The sequence below is a fragment of the Scyliorhinus canicula genome, chromosome 14 (assembly GCF_902713615.1).
Source record: "Scyliorhinus canicula chromosome 14, sScyCan1.1, whole genome shotgun sequence".
NCBI lineage: Eukaryota > Metazoa > Chordata > Chondrichthyes > Carcharhiniformes > Scyliorhinidae > Scyliorhinus > Scyliorhinus canicula.
The window spans coordinates 11,704,565-11,718,710 of NC_052159.1; the positions used below are offsets into that span (position 1 = coordinate 11,704,565).

A 14,146-nucleotide genomic window follows, 5' to 3' on the forward strand; every position below is an offset into this window, starting at 1 on the left:
ACAGTGGCCCAGATGAGCAGATTCTTTGGGGTGGAGGACAGGTGCGCAAAATGTGCAGGAGGACCAGCGAACCATGTCCACATGTTTTGGACATGTCCAAAGCTTAGGGGATTTTGGCAGGGGTTTGTGGACGTCATGTCCACGGTGTTAAAAACAAGGGTGGCGCTGAGTCCAGAGGTGGCGATTTTCGGGGTGTCGGAAGACCCGGGAATCCAGGAGGAGAAAGAGCCAGACGTTCTGGCCTTTGCTTTCCTGGTAGCCCAGAGACGGATACTATTAGCTTGGAGGGACTCAAAGCCCCCGAAGTTGGAGACCTGGCTATCAGACATGGCTAGCTTTCTCTGTTTGGAGAAAATCAAGTTTCCTTGAGAGGGTCACTGTTAGGGTTCACCCGGAGGTGGCAACCGTTCATCGACTTCTTTGCGGGAAATTAATCGTCACCAGACGGGGTGAGGGGGAGGGGTAGTTTATGTTCGAGTAGGGGGCTAATAAGGATGGGATCTGTACGAGAGGTAAATGGCTTTTGCACTATGTTTATGATTTAATGTATATTGTTTATTTTGTTGTTGTTACTGTACCGAAAATACCTCAATAAAATATTTATTAAAAAAGAAGGCAAAGAGGAACTATAAAATTAAACTATTAAGGAATAGAATTTTGCTACTTTTATATAACAATGGCCTACATACGTGTGAACCTCTGTATCTTAATGATTAACTGGTAGAGGTTGTAGAGTGTCTGGGAACATATATCGACCAGAAGCTAAACTTCACAGAGAATACCGACTGTGTCTTTAAAAAGGCTAGGCCACGTCTGTTTTTAATTGGAAAACTGAAAGGGTTTGGAGTGCGCCAAGATATTTTAGAGAAGGTATCCAAAAGTGTGACAACATGAGAGTCTAGTGTGGTAACCAGAGTGTGAAATGCAAAAGCAAACTGGCCAGAATTGTCAACACTGTGGGTAAAATCATTGGTAGACAGCACACACAGCTCGATAACTTATTTAACAAGGCAGTTGAGACTAAAGCTCGGGCTATGATTGGTGATCCCTCTCGCACTTTATATCATCAATTTGGAAGGCTCCCTGAGGACCGGCGCTTTGGAATGCCTATTGCCAGGAAGGGCGTTAATAAATTTGCAGATTGGGCAAAGAATTGGCAAATAAGGTTCAACACAGATAATTGCGAGGCAGTGCGCTTTGTTCGAAAGAATAGTGGGGTTACCTATTACTTGGAAGATGCAAGTCCAGGAGGGACAAAGGCATCGCGGAACACAAATACATCAATCACTAAAGGTTGTGCCACAGCTTAGAAAAAAACATAAGAAAAGCAAACCAAGCATTGGGTTTCACGTCTATAGAGATAAATTTGAATTGTATGGAAATAAGGCTCAAATTGGATTAAACTTTGGTTAGAACACATTGAGAACTATGTGCAATCCTGTCTGTCATGTTATAAAATGGACTAAGTGGCACTGGAAATGATGCAGAGAAGGTTAATCCAAGAACCATGCAGGTATACACATCAGGAACGGGTTGTCAAGCCGGTTCCCTTTTCTCTTGATAAAAAGGCAGACGGGTGACCTAATGGGGATCTTCAAGCTTCTGAATGGTTTTCACGTGGAGTCGATAGAGAGAGGATGTTTCCTTCTGGCGGGTAGAGCAGAAACAGAGGCCATCAATATAAGATAGTCCTCAAGAAATTCAAAGAGAATTCAGGAGAAACCTCTTTACCCAGGGAGTGCTGAGAATGTGGAACTCGCCACCTCAGGAAGGGGTCGAAGCAACTGGTATAGATGCATCCAAAGGGAAAATTAAACAATACGATGGAGAAGGGAATGGAGGTTAAGGGTGCTTTTCTGAATGGAGGGATGTGACGAGTGGTGTTCCGTAGGAATCAGTGCTGGGACCTTTGATTTTTGAAGTATTTATAAATGATTTGGAGGAAAAGGTAACTGGTCGCATTAATAAGTTTGCGGACCAACAAAGGTTGGTGGAATTGCGGATAGCGATGAGGCCTGTTAGAGGATACAGCAAGATATTGATCGATTGGAGACTTGGGCAGAGAGATGGCAGATGGAGTTTAATCCGGATAAATGTGAGGTAATGCATTTTGGAAGGTCTAATATGGGTGGGAAATATACAGTAAATGGCAGAACCTTTAAGAACATTGATTGGCAGAGGGATCTGTGTGTCCAGGTCCACAGATGACTGAAAGTGGCAACACAGGTGGATAAGGTAGTTAAGAAGGCATACGGCATGCTTGCCTTCATCGGCCGGGGCATTGAGTATAAAAATTGGCAAGTCACGTTGCAGCTGTATACAACCTTACTTAGACCGTACTTGAATATAATATCGCCACATTACCAGAAGGATGTGGAGGCTTTGGAGAGGGTGCAGAAGAGGGTGCAGGATGCTGCCTGGTATGGAGGGCATTAGCTATGAGGAGAGGTTGGATAAACTTGTTTTTTTCTCACTGGAACGACGGAGGTTCTGGGTCGACTTGATAGAAGTCTACAAAATTATGAGGGGCATAGACAGGGTGGATAGTCAGAAGCCTCTTCTCAGGGTGGAAGAGTCAATTAATAGGGGACATAGGTTTAAAGTGCGAGGGGCAAAGTTTAGAGAAGATGTGCGAAGCAAGTTTTTTTACACAGAGGGTAGTGGATGCCTGGAACTCGTTGCTGGAGGAGGTGGTGGAAGCAGATACGATAGTGACATTTAAGGGGCGTCTTGACAAATACATGAATAGGATGGGAATAGAGGGATACGGACCCCGGAAGTGTAGAAGGTTTCAGGTTAGACGGGCAGCATGGTCGGCGCAGGTTTGGACGGCCGAAGCGCCTGTTCCTGTGCTGTACTTTCTTTGTTCTTTGTATGTGCTATGTAATCCTATGTTTAAATGCAAAACGTTTGTTCGCTTACTTGTGGTCCAGCCAACTGAGCTAAACCAGCACTCCCCTCCCCCCATCCTGACTAACCAATACTGATCAAATAATTTTGTGTGAAAATGTATGCACATGGGCAGCACGGTAGCACAGTGGTTAGCACAGCTGCTTCACAGCTCCAGCGTCCCAGGCTCGATTCCCGGCTTGGGTCACTGCCTGTGCGGAGTGTGCACATTTTCTCCGTGACTGTGTGGGTTCCCACCGGGTGCTCCGGGTTCCTCCCAAAGTCCAAAGATGTACAGGTTAGGTGGATTGGCTGTGCTAAATTGGCCTTAGTGTCCAAAAATGTTAGGTGGGGTTACGGGGATAGGTTGGAAGTGTGGGCTTAAGGTGGGTGCTCTTTCTAAGTGCTGGTGCAGACACGATGGACCGAATGGCCTCCTTCTGCCCTGTAAATTCTATGATTCTATGTTTGTCTTCTCATGTCATTATTACAAAGATTTTACAAGGTGCAGTTATTCAGCTGAACCTGAAATTTCCCAGCAGTTACAACTATTCTTTGACTGTCCTCCAAAAACTCCTTTAACTATTTGAATTAGTGCCTCAACAGGGACTCCTGGAGCAGTGACCTTGGAGAGATGGGACAGCAGAACAGGGCAACACCAAAGGATATATGTGCGTGAACTTCAGTAAGAACTGAAATGCCTTTTAATTGAATATTTTAACATACCAACTTCTGTAATCGAGTAACTCGATTACATTACAATACCAGAAAGGAATAGACTTACTGTGCCTTGGATGCCAGCGAACTGCACTTAAATAACTATTACAGTAGTGGAAGAGAAATTCGTGCTCCGAGTGCTGCACGTCACCCAGGAGCAAAGGCATGAGATCCCGGCCATCGATTATCCTGGGGGAGAGAAGGATAACGGCAGGTTTAGTATTTCAGTTGCTCAAGAAAAGCATAGGGACCTTATGGAACAGAGACAGTGACCAGGGTCGGGATGAGGGCATGGGTGGAAGATCAGGCATAGGAATGGGAACTGGACAAAAGCGTGCAAGAAGAGAGTTTGTGAGATGACGCAAGGGAACAGGTTGAAGAGGCCATCAGTCCTGGTGCAGGGGAATGGGTCGCAAGAAGTTACAATTGTTTCAGAGGGGTGCAGGGTGGGATAGAGGGAGGGGATCACAGGGATAGGGTGGGGCAAGGCCAATGGGTCATTTGAAGAGGACGACAAGTGTTTTACAGTCAAACATTTGGGGTACAGGAAACTAGCAGTGTTTGGTGAGTGTTGGGACGGTGGAGCTTTGTGGGTGAGAGGACCACAACATTTGGGAAATGGTGTAGCTTGTGGAAGGTGTGAGCAAGGAGAGCCTTCAAAGAGTTGAATCATGATGAAACGGTCATAAAAATAACTTGCACTTAATTAACACCTTCACCACCTTAATGCATCAAGACCAATGAAATACTTCCGAAGTGTAGCCACAGCTGCAATGGAGGAATGAATGGCATCCAATTTGCACACAGCAAGCTCCCAACAAAGAGTGGTGGCCAGGTCATCTGGTTTTTATTTAGTGACACTGGTTGAGTATAAAAGTTGACCGGAACATCAAGTAGAACTTTGCTGCTCCTATTTTAATAGCGCCATGACATTACCTGAGTATACGGCCATGATTTAACGTCTTATCTAAAAGGTGGCACATCTGACAGTGCAGCATTCACTACAATGGTAGAGTGCTGTTCTGGATTAGTACCAAGTCTCTGGAGTGGGATTTGGAACCCACAATATTCTAAATGAGCAATGACAATGAGCTAAAACTGACACTGAGGTTCACATTGATCCACAACCATCGCTGTGCACCCACCCCCTCCCGTTCATTACCTGTCACCTGGCATCGCGGCTTTTGATAGTTTGACAATCGTTGGGAAGAGGTCCATGTTGCTGGTCGGCTCATCGATACTCCTGCCCGCTGTTAACACCCCAGACCATCGGAGGAGACCTGGCACCCGGATGCCACCTTCCCAGTTTGTTGATTTTCCTCCTAAATATTTCAGGAAACAAAAAACAAAGGTCCTGAAGAAGATCGAACGTGGACCGAAAGCTGAATTAATGCAAACAGTATTGGTCCCATGCCTAGCAGCGGTGTGGACATAGAATGCTTGCTGCTTTTGCTTACACAACAATGGTATGCATTTAAAAAGTTATCCATTGTGATTGGAGAAATTACAATTGATCTCTTTTGAACAGTCTTGATAACGGTAAGGTTTATCAGAGATGCTCAAAATAGCAAAGGGTTCTGACAGAGCTAACGAGAAGCTATTTTCACTGGCAGATAGGTCAGTAACCAGAGGACAAAATTGACGTCAATTGGTGTGATGAATGTAAGAAATTGGTATATATATGGGGCGGTATTCTCCCCCCCCCCCCCACACACGCCGGGTGGGAGAATTGCCGAGGTGCCGCGCGAATCGTGCCATGCCGCCCCGACCCCCACATGTGATTCTCTTACCCCCCCGAAACCAGCGCTCGGAGAATCGCCGCAAACGGCGGGCATCAATTCTCCGGCCCGCATGGGCCGAGCGGCCAGCGATAAATATGACAGTCCCGCTGGCGCCATTTAATCTGCTGCCGGGCCGGCGGGACCTGGGGCTTCAAGGGCCGGGATCCCAACACCGGGGAGGCCCTCCGGAGTGGCCTCGTATGCGATCGGGACCCACCGATCGGCGGCCGGCCTCTCTGTCGGCGGGCCTCCTTTCTTCAGCCGGCGAGCCTGGATCCATGCGCTATGTTTGTGCGGGGCAGCCTGGGGGAGGGCGGCTTGGGGGAGGACGGCCTGGGGGGAGGGCGGCCTGGGGGGAGGGCGGCCTGGGGGGAGGGCGGCCTGGGGGGAGGGCGGCCTGGGGGGAGGGCGGCTTGGGGGAGGGCGGCCTGGGGGAGGACGACCTGGGGGAGGACGACCTGGGGGGAGGGCGGCCTGGGGGGGGGGGGGAGGGCGGCCTTGGGGGAGGGTGGCCTGGGGGAGGGCAGCCTGGGGGAGGGCGGCCTGGGGGTGGGCGGCCTGGGGGTGGGCGGCCTGGGGGTGGGCGGCCTGGGGGGGAGGGCGGCCTGGGGGGAGGGCGGCCTGGGGGAGGTCGGCCTGGGGGAGGACGGCCTCCGCGCATGCCCTGGTTGGCGCCGGCCCAACTGCGCATGCGCGGGACCCAAGGTGCCGCGTCTTTTACGCGCCGCTGGGTCTCTGATGCCGCGCCAAAGGCCCTACCCCCGTAAATCGCGCGACGCCCCTGCTAGCCCCACGGAGGGGGGAGAATAAGGGTCTGGGAACGTGCGCCGACGCCGGAGTAAAACACTCCGGTTTTACTCCGGCGTCGGCACTTAGACTCCCGTTGGGAGAATCCCGCCCATTGTATTTTTTATCTGATGAGTAATGTTTATTAATGTCTGAGTTCAGGTAGATGTAATATTATTAAATAATCTAGTTAGGTTTCCAGATGCTGTTCCTGCAAAGGGTGCAATTAAAATGTCATAAGAGTGAGATCATCATTCATTTCAACCATGCATGAGTTTACAAAGAGAGGCTTAATAGGATTTTGTTATGGTTGCTGGAAATTCCCTGGGGTGCAGATCATTTCAGACATTGTGTTTAGACTTAGATAAGCAGGGCAGGGGGTCTGAGTGGGATAAATATATTGTAGTTAATGGGAGGAACCAGGTCTGTAGCAGGCAGTTTAGCTTTTAGTTTTGCTGGAAACTTTGAGCTAAGCAGCAGCTTTTGCCAAAGGTTGTCAGGTTAAGCAGTAGTCTGCCACAGACACAAAGATTTGAAGGTTGTTTCCTGACAGAATCTCTCTCTCTCTCTTCAAGCAGTCTTCCCAAGGAATCTCCAGTCAAGTGTACAGCAAGTGACCCTGTATTTGCTAACTTTATTTATAAGTGGTGTTTGATCTGTGATGGGCTTTGCTTGATTGGAGTCAGGGAAGGTATCAGTTAGAAGTTAAAGAGTTTCCTTTTATTGCTAAGAATTGTTTAACATTTAATTGAAAGCTACTTTCTCTGGTGTTAATGTAATTTAATCCTGTGTAAATAATAAAGTTTGTTTTAATGTACCATATCTCCATTCGTGAGTGGGATCACTCCTGGAGCGAAGTATCCTTTCCTCACAGATTTACAAATAAAAAATAAAGTGTTTGGGGTCCTTGTTTAGTATCCTAACATGCTGGGGTCTGGTCTGGAATCTTAACATTGGAAAAAAGGAACAAAGGGGAAAAAAGCAGAATTTTTTTTAAACTTGTGTTTTTCTTTTTCCAATGTAAGCTGTCTGAAAGAGTTGCCGATTTGGAAGTAATTTTCCAAAGAGCGTTATATAGATACTTTCTTTTTATTCGTTCGTGGGGCTTGAACATCCCCAATTGCCCCAAAGAAGATGGTTGTGAGCTGCGCTCTTGAACCACTGCAGCCGAGGTTGTGTGAACAACCCACAGCTTTTCATCCTTTAATGTTTGATCCGACTGAGTGACTTGCTCGGCCATTTCAGAGGGAAGTCAATGCCCAACCACAATGGCTGTGGGCCTGGAGCGATGTGTGGGCCGCACCAGGTAAGGATGGCAGATTGCATCCCCTGAAGGACATCAGGGGAACCAGATGTGTTTTTAACAACAATCTGGTAGTTTCATGATCATTATTGATGAGAGGAGCATTTTATTCCAAATTCGTCAATTAATTCCACTTAAGTTACCCAGCTGCCGTTCTGAGATTCGATCCTGTGCCTTCAGAGCTTCATACTGCGGGGTGTCCCTGGATTACTGGTCCAGTAACATTACCAATCTAGGAAAAGGACAAAGCGCAGAGCTATCTGGAAAGAGCAGAGGAGTGGGACTAAGTGAATGGATCTTTTAAAACGTCAGCATAGGCACATTGGACCCAATGGTAAATGGTACCCTTCAGTTCTGTAAGCTTCTATTAAGACCTTGGAGACATTTTAATATGATGTCATATTCTGAATGTATGGGATCAGATGGAAAGATACAAGGCTTTTTACAGGAGTCATGAGGGAGATGTAGCAATGTACTTCTGGAGCTGAAACTCTGGGTCAGTATTATCGTCAATATTTTATCAAGGATCACAACCCCAAGTAGCATCTTGCTCAGTGATCTTACTCAGGAGATCTCCGACAATCGGCATCAGACATTATTGCAATACCAAAATGCTGAGAATGCTGGAAATCTGAAATAAAAAACAGAAAAGGCTGGAAAATCAGAAAATGCAGAATCTGTGCGGAGAAAGCGAATTAGGGTGGACTGTTTGATTAGGCGGGTGGGTACATGGTGGAGGGCGGCTTTCCTGTCTCGAGGCCAATGGAGACCCACAATTAGCCACTTAGAATACCTACATGGGGCGTGAGGTTTATGAAGCTCAATTGAGTAAAAATGTCAGTTTGCTAATCTGTCCAGTCATTCTATGACTACTACACTACTTACCCGAATGGAGGGGAGGCTAATTATAGTTAATGGCACACTTCTTTGTGGACACTTGTAAACATCCCTGTGTGAGAAAATGTGGTAATCTCCCTGCCTTTGTAACTTCAAAGATGCAAAAAAATGTGAAATTGGTGACACAGAGGTGTTTGACTAAAAAAACACACGTGCGTAAGGAAGTACACAGGTGCGAGAACTGCAAGACGGAATGGGGAGAATAACCCAGCAGATGAACAGTGGGTAGAGATTTCCATCCATTTTAGAAACAAGGGCATTACTTCGGCCTCATCGTTGAGTTTGTAATATGCCTGCCTGGAACTGATGCACCCCTAATACGGATCTTTTCCATCATGAGCAACACCTGGTCAGGTGAGAGAAACACAATGGAGATGACAACTCTGAAGGTATTGCCTGCCGTGGGGGCCAGCTTTGATCACAGCTATGCTGTATCCCGTAAATAACCGAAAACAACCAAAGGTGCACTGCAGGAAATGATTCCCTCGGAGAAGTGCTCGGTCATCATGAATAGACGCAAGGCAACATCAATCAATTAAATAACTCTGAAATAACTCTTCTGTCCTTGTGCTAGGCAAAGCCTAGTATAAGGTTTAATGCCAGCCAAAGTAAAACAAATGGCCATTATAGCTTTGGGTGCAAACAAAATCTTCCCCACTTGAGGTATGTTCACTAGTTTAAAATGCAGCTTCTGCCTGAAAACAACTATTGTTAGACCCGGTGTGCAAATGAAAATGAAACAAAGCTTTTAATTGGAGGCTGGTCTTGCCATTGTGCATTTCCACAGTAAAGTTAGAGTTGACCAGTGGATTCTGGCAAGGTCCTTGTGACAAACGAGGCCCAAGTTCAGTATTTTCTTTAAGAAAATGAACCATCAATGTCACTGAAACTGACCTGATGAAGGAGCTGCGCTCTGAAAGCCAGTGATTCCAAACAAACCTGTAGGACATTAACCTGGTGTTGTAAGACTTCAGACTGAAACTAAAGTCTGTGGTCATAGCGGTTGTCTTCAATTATTGGGTGTCTTTTAATAGGGCTACCAACTCTGGCTGTCCATATTCTGGGAAACGTCACCATGTTGCCCCCTCACCCCACTCCCCTTGCCCCCAACTTTAACTGCTCTACCCCAGGCTTTTGCCATTGGTGATCCAACATGTCAATCATCACGGAGCTCCACCTTCCCATTAGCCGGCTCCTTGGTCTTGGGGTATGATTCTCACTTAGGGTGCGAGAGGTCCCGGGTTCAAATCCCGGACGAGCCCTTGTTTTTCTTTTGTTTGTTAAGGGAACACATTTAAAAAATAAATAATAATTTTCACTAAAAATATTTAGGGGGCAGCACGGTAGCACAAGTGGATAGCACTGTGGCTTCACAGCGCCAGGGTCCCAGGTTCGATTCCCCGCTGGGTCACTGTCTGTGCGGAGTCTGCACGTTCTCCCCGTGTGTGCGTGGGTTTCCTCCGGGTGCTCCGGTTTCCTCCCACAGACCAAAGACGTGCAGGTTAGGTGGATTGGCCATTATAAATTGCCCTTAGTGTCCAAAAAGGTTAGGCGGGGTTATTGGGTTACTGGGATAGGGTGGAAGCGAGGGCTTAAATGGGTCGGTGCAGACTCGATGGGCCGAATGGCCTCCTTCTGCACTGTATGTTCCATGACTTTTCAGTGAGTCCCAATCTTGACTTTTGAAAACCACCTCACCCTAAACCCATTCTTATTCCATGTTTTCTTCCAGGATAGTGATTTCCATTTAGCGTAATTTTATTCCTCATGCTTTTCTCTACATTCTTTCACGGCGTGTGGATGTTGCTGCCAACACCAGCATTTGCTGCCGACTCCTAATTGCGCTTTAACCGAGTGGTTTGTTAGGCCATTTGCAGTTAAGAGTGCTCTGAAGTCACATGCAGGCCAGGATGGCAAATTTCCTTCCCTCAAGGGCATTAGTAAACTGGGTGGGTTTCTGCAGCAATTGACGAGAGTTTCATTGCTTCATTACTGAAATGAGTTGTAAATTCCTCCAGCTGTGGTTGGATTTGAATCTGTGTCCCAAGAGCCACAGTGCTAGGATCGCGAGTCCAATCATGTTACCACTACGCCGTCATCTCCCAAAACACGCTAGGAGAGCTAAATGTGGGATCGAAGAAATAGTGGCCGGAATCTGTCCACCCAAGTGGGAAAACCAGGTTGTATCCCATCCACTGCACTGCTGGCTTTGCCACGATGCCATGCTGGTGGAATGGTCCCACCACAGAATCCTCCCCACCACAGACATGGAACCCTGCCGCTCAAGCACCTCTGCTTGGCTCTCCCCTCGGGGGCTTTACTCATTTGCACGTCCCGGCGGGTTCTGTTCACCAGATGCATGCCGTGGGTGATCTGTCATAATTATCAGTATGAATGGTCATGCCAACTAGGGGGGTCTATCAGGTATAAACGCCCGATCTGCATATTAAAACAGATGTAAATGGGGATCCCGACATTTAAAGTCGGTGAACCCACTGCGTCATTTGCAGAGGGCTGGGGACAATTGACTGGGGAAATTCCGTCAGAATGAAATCCGTTTTGGGATTCCCGATCAATTCTCCTCCCCTCTGCCATTCCTATTCCCCCCCCCCCCCCCCCAAACTCCCCTCCTCACACCCCCCCCCCCCACCCTCTTCCCACGACACTTTCCCATGCAATCGCAGAATGTGCAGCACCTGCCCCTTTACCTCCCTGCTCACCTTCTCAGGCCCTGAACACTTTTTTCAGCACTTCCTTCAATCTGGTCCATTGCATTCGCTGCTCCCAGTGCGCTCTACTCTACATTGGAGAGACTAAATACAGACTGGGTGGCCACTTTGCAGAACACCTCTGGTCCGTCCGTAAGCAGGACCCAGACCTTCCTTTCGCTGCCATTTCAACTCACTGTCCTGCTCTCACGTCCACATGTCCGTCCTTGGCTGCAATGTTCCAGCGAAGCCCAGCGCAAACTGGAGGAACAGCACCTCATCTTATGATTAGGCACATTACAGCCTTCCAGACTTATCATTGAGTTCAACAACTTCAGACTGTGAACTCTCTCCTCTACCTTCCCCCCATTTTTATTTCTACAAATTTACTTTCATTTCTCCCATCAATCTGTTTTTCCCTCACTATTGTCTCCTCTCCTCCTATCCTACAAGGGCCATCTATTCCCTGTTCCAAGTAGTCCTTTGACACACCGCTTACCTCTGTTCTGCCATCAACACATTCTGATGCCTTAATGTGCCACACTCAGCACCCTTCTTAGTCATTATCACCACCATTTGCATTCCACTTGTCTTTTTGTCCATGACATCTTTTTCAATATTCACCTATCGCTATCCAGCCCCACTGCTCCACGAGCCCCCCCTCCCCAACAGTATAATCCTATTTCCAGTTTTCTCTAGCTTTAAGTCACCCAGACTCGAAACGTGAGCTGCCTTCTGATGCGACCATCAATTCACTCGGAGACTCAAGTCAAAGTAAACAGTGGTTTTAATCAGCTTACAACTTTGCCTGCCTGCGACTCGCACATTACTGAAGACGGTCCCACAGGTCAGCTGCTCTTATACTTCCTATAAGGGGCGGAGCCATGGGCGGAGTCCTGTGGGTGAAGCCACACAGTGGCCCATAGATGGAGCCCACAGGGTTAATAACATGGCATAATGCAACACAGTATACTGGTGAACTAATAGGCTTATACATTCATCACACCTTCTCTCTCCACAGATGCTGTCAAACCTGCTGAGATTGTCCAGTGTTTCGTGTTTCTTTTTCAGATTCCAGCATCCGCAGTAACCTGCTTTAATCAGGAGGGGATCAGCCATAGAACATAGAACAGTACAGCACAGAACAGGCCCTTCGGCCCTCGATGTTGTGCCGAGCAATGATCACCCTACTTAAACCCACGTATCCACCCTATACCCGTAACCCAACAACCTCCCCCCCCCCCCCCCCCCCAACCTTACTTTTTTAGGACACTACGGGCAATTTAGCATGGCCAATCCACCAAATAATACTCTCCCAACTATCACCCTATAGTGTTTGGTGACAAAGCAAATCACTGGGCGAGAAAAGGTGTTCGATGAAGGAGGTAAAATATAGCTGTCCTTTTAAGTGACAACGCAAGGTGAAAGGTCAAGGAAAATAAATGCAGAGGCACCATGAAGGTTAAGATGAAGCAAAAAAAGAGAGAAGGTGGTGAATCAGGAAGCGTGAATATTCTGACGCCAAGCTTCTGTTTGAAATGCCTGGAGAAGCAGGTTAAGGAGGTAAAGTATCCAAATGCTGCAATGTATCTTAATGTTAATGCACTGGGGATGCAGGGAGAAGGAAAACCGTGAAAATATTATTGGAGCTGAGAATACAGGAAAGGAAACTGCACAGATCTGGGGACCAATATCAGAGGTTGGTGGAACACTCTGCTTGTGAAGTCTCTGAAGTCCCCCTCATGAAATTTCCAATGGCGCCCTTTGAATGAGCAACTTCCAAACGAGGATTAAAGTTTCTTCAGCGAGAAATTCCAGTAATCTGGCTATTAGCACAAGATTAAAGGCGCTGCAATGTTAATGGAGAATTCAGCAGCCATTGATCAGGATTTCTCTATGAAGACGGCTTGAGAAAGATTTGTTCCACAATGCGCTACTAAATACATTTTAAAAATAAAAGAAGTTCTGCTTCTCTGTTTCATTAAGTAATCATTAATTACGGAGATTGAACTCCAATGTGAAGTGTTTTGAATAAAACATGACTGTTTCAAACATGCACTAAATTCTTTGAGAGTAACCACCAAATGTACACTGGCTATTTTACACGTGCCACATTAATAAATAGTTAGATGTTGCACGAGTAAGGAAGAAGGGAAGCAGTGGTGTAGTTGTATTGTCGCTGGACTGGTAGTCCAGAGACCCAGAGCCATGCTCTGTAGGCCCGTGTTCGAATCCCGCCATGGCAGATGGTGAAATTTGAATTCAATAAAATAAATCTGGGTTTAAAATTCTAAAGAAGACCATGAAAGCATTGTTGCCTGTTGTCCAGTAAGGACATCTGCCATCCTTATCTGGTATGGCCTCCATCTGACTCAAAATCATTAAAAGAAGGAGAGATAGATATATTTCTGATAAAAAATGGTTAATGGGTTCTGGGGAACAGGTAGGAAGGTGGCTTTGATACCAGGAGGGGATCAGCCATGATCTGTCTGAATGGCGGAGCAGGCTCGAAGGACTTAATTTCTTACTTCTGCTCCTTGTTTCTATGGTCTAAGATCCACAGCAATTAAAGAAAGCATAAGCACCTTCATGGAAAGGCACAGTTAACTTAAAAAAAAATGAACCTTGTCTGCAAAGATGTGCAGGGTAGGTGGATTGGCCACCCTAAAATACCCCTTAATTGGAACAAAAATGAATTGGGTACTTTAAATTTATTTTAAAATAGTTAAAAGTCTCAAACACCAACATCTTGTGGTGGCAGTCTGTGCTCACTTGAAACAAAGACCCCGATATTAATGCGGAGACAAAGGGAGTGCAAGGGTTTGGAAGTAAGTTCAACGTGCCTGTCTGAAGCATCCCAACACAGCCACCTCACGATCATTTTGCTTCTACCAATAGTGCAGATTGTGGGGCAGCGGGAGTGGTGAGGACCCCATGACTTCAGCACGGTATGTAAAAGGTCAATCAAAAGCTTGAATTTGGAGCAGTTGTAGCTCGGTGCGATAGAGGACAAGGTGTGACAATGGGATCCGGGTGTGCAAAGACTGTGCCCCACTTCCACAAAG

General features: G+C 46.9%; 1 protein-coding gene across 2 annotated transcripts in view; it reads right to left on the reverse strand.

Moving 5' to 3' along the window:
* The window catches only part of LOC119977124 (steryl-sulfatase-like), a 149,029-nt gene that overhangs the window by 55,647 nt on the left and 79,236 nt on the right, over window positions 1–14,146 (reverse strand). For both annotated transcript variants that reach the window (XM_038817745.1, XM_038817744.1), the window contains exons 8-9: window positions 4,769–4,928; window positions 3,674–3,795 (exon numbers count right to left, since the gene is read on the reverse strand). In XM_038817745.1, the coding sequence (XP_038673673.1) occupies window positions 3,674–3,795; window positions 4,769–4,928 (282 nt within the window). The remainder of the gene's footprint in view (window positions 1–3,673; window positions 3,796–4,768; window positions 4,929–14,146) is intronic.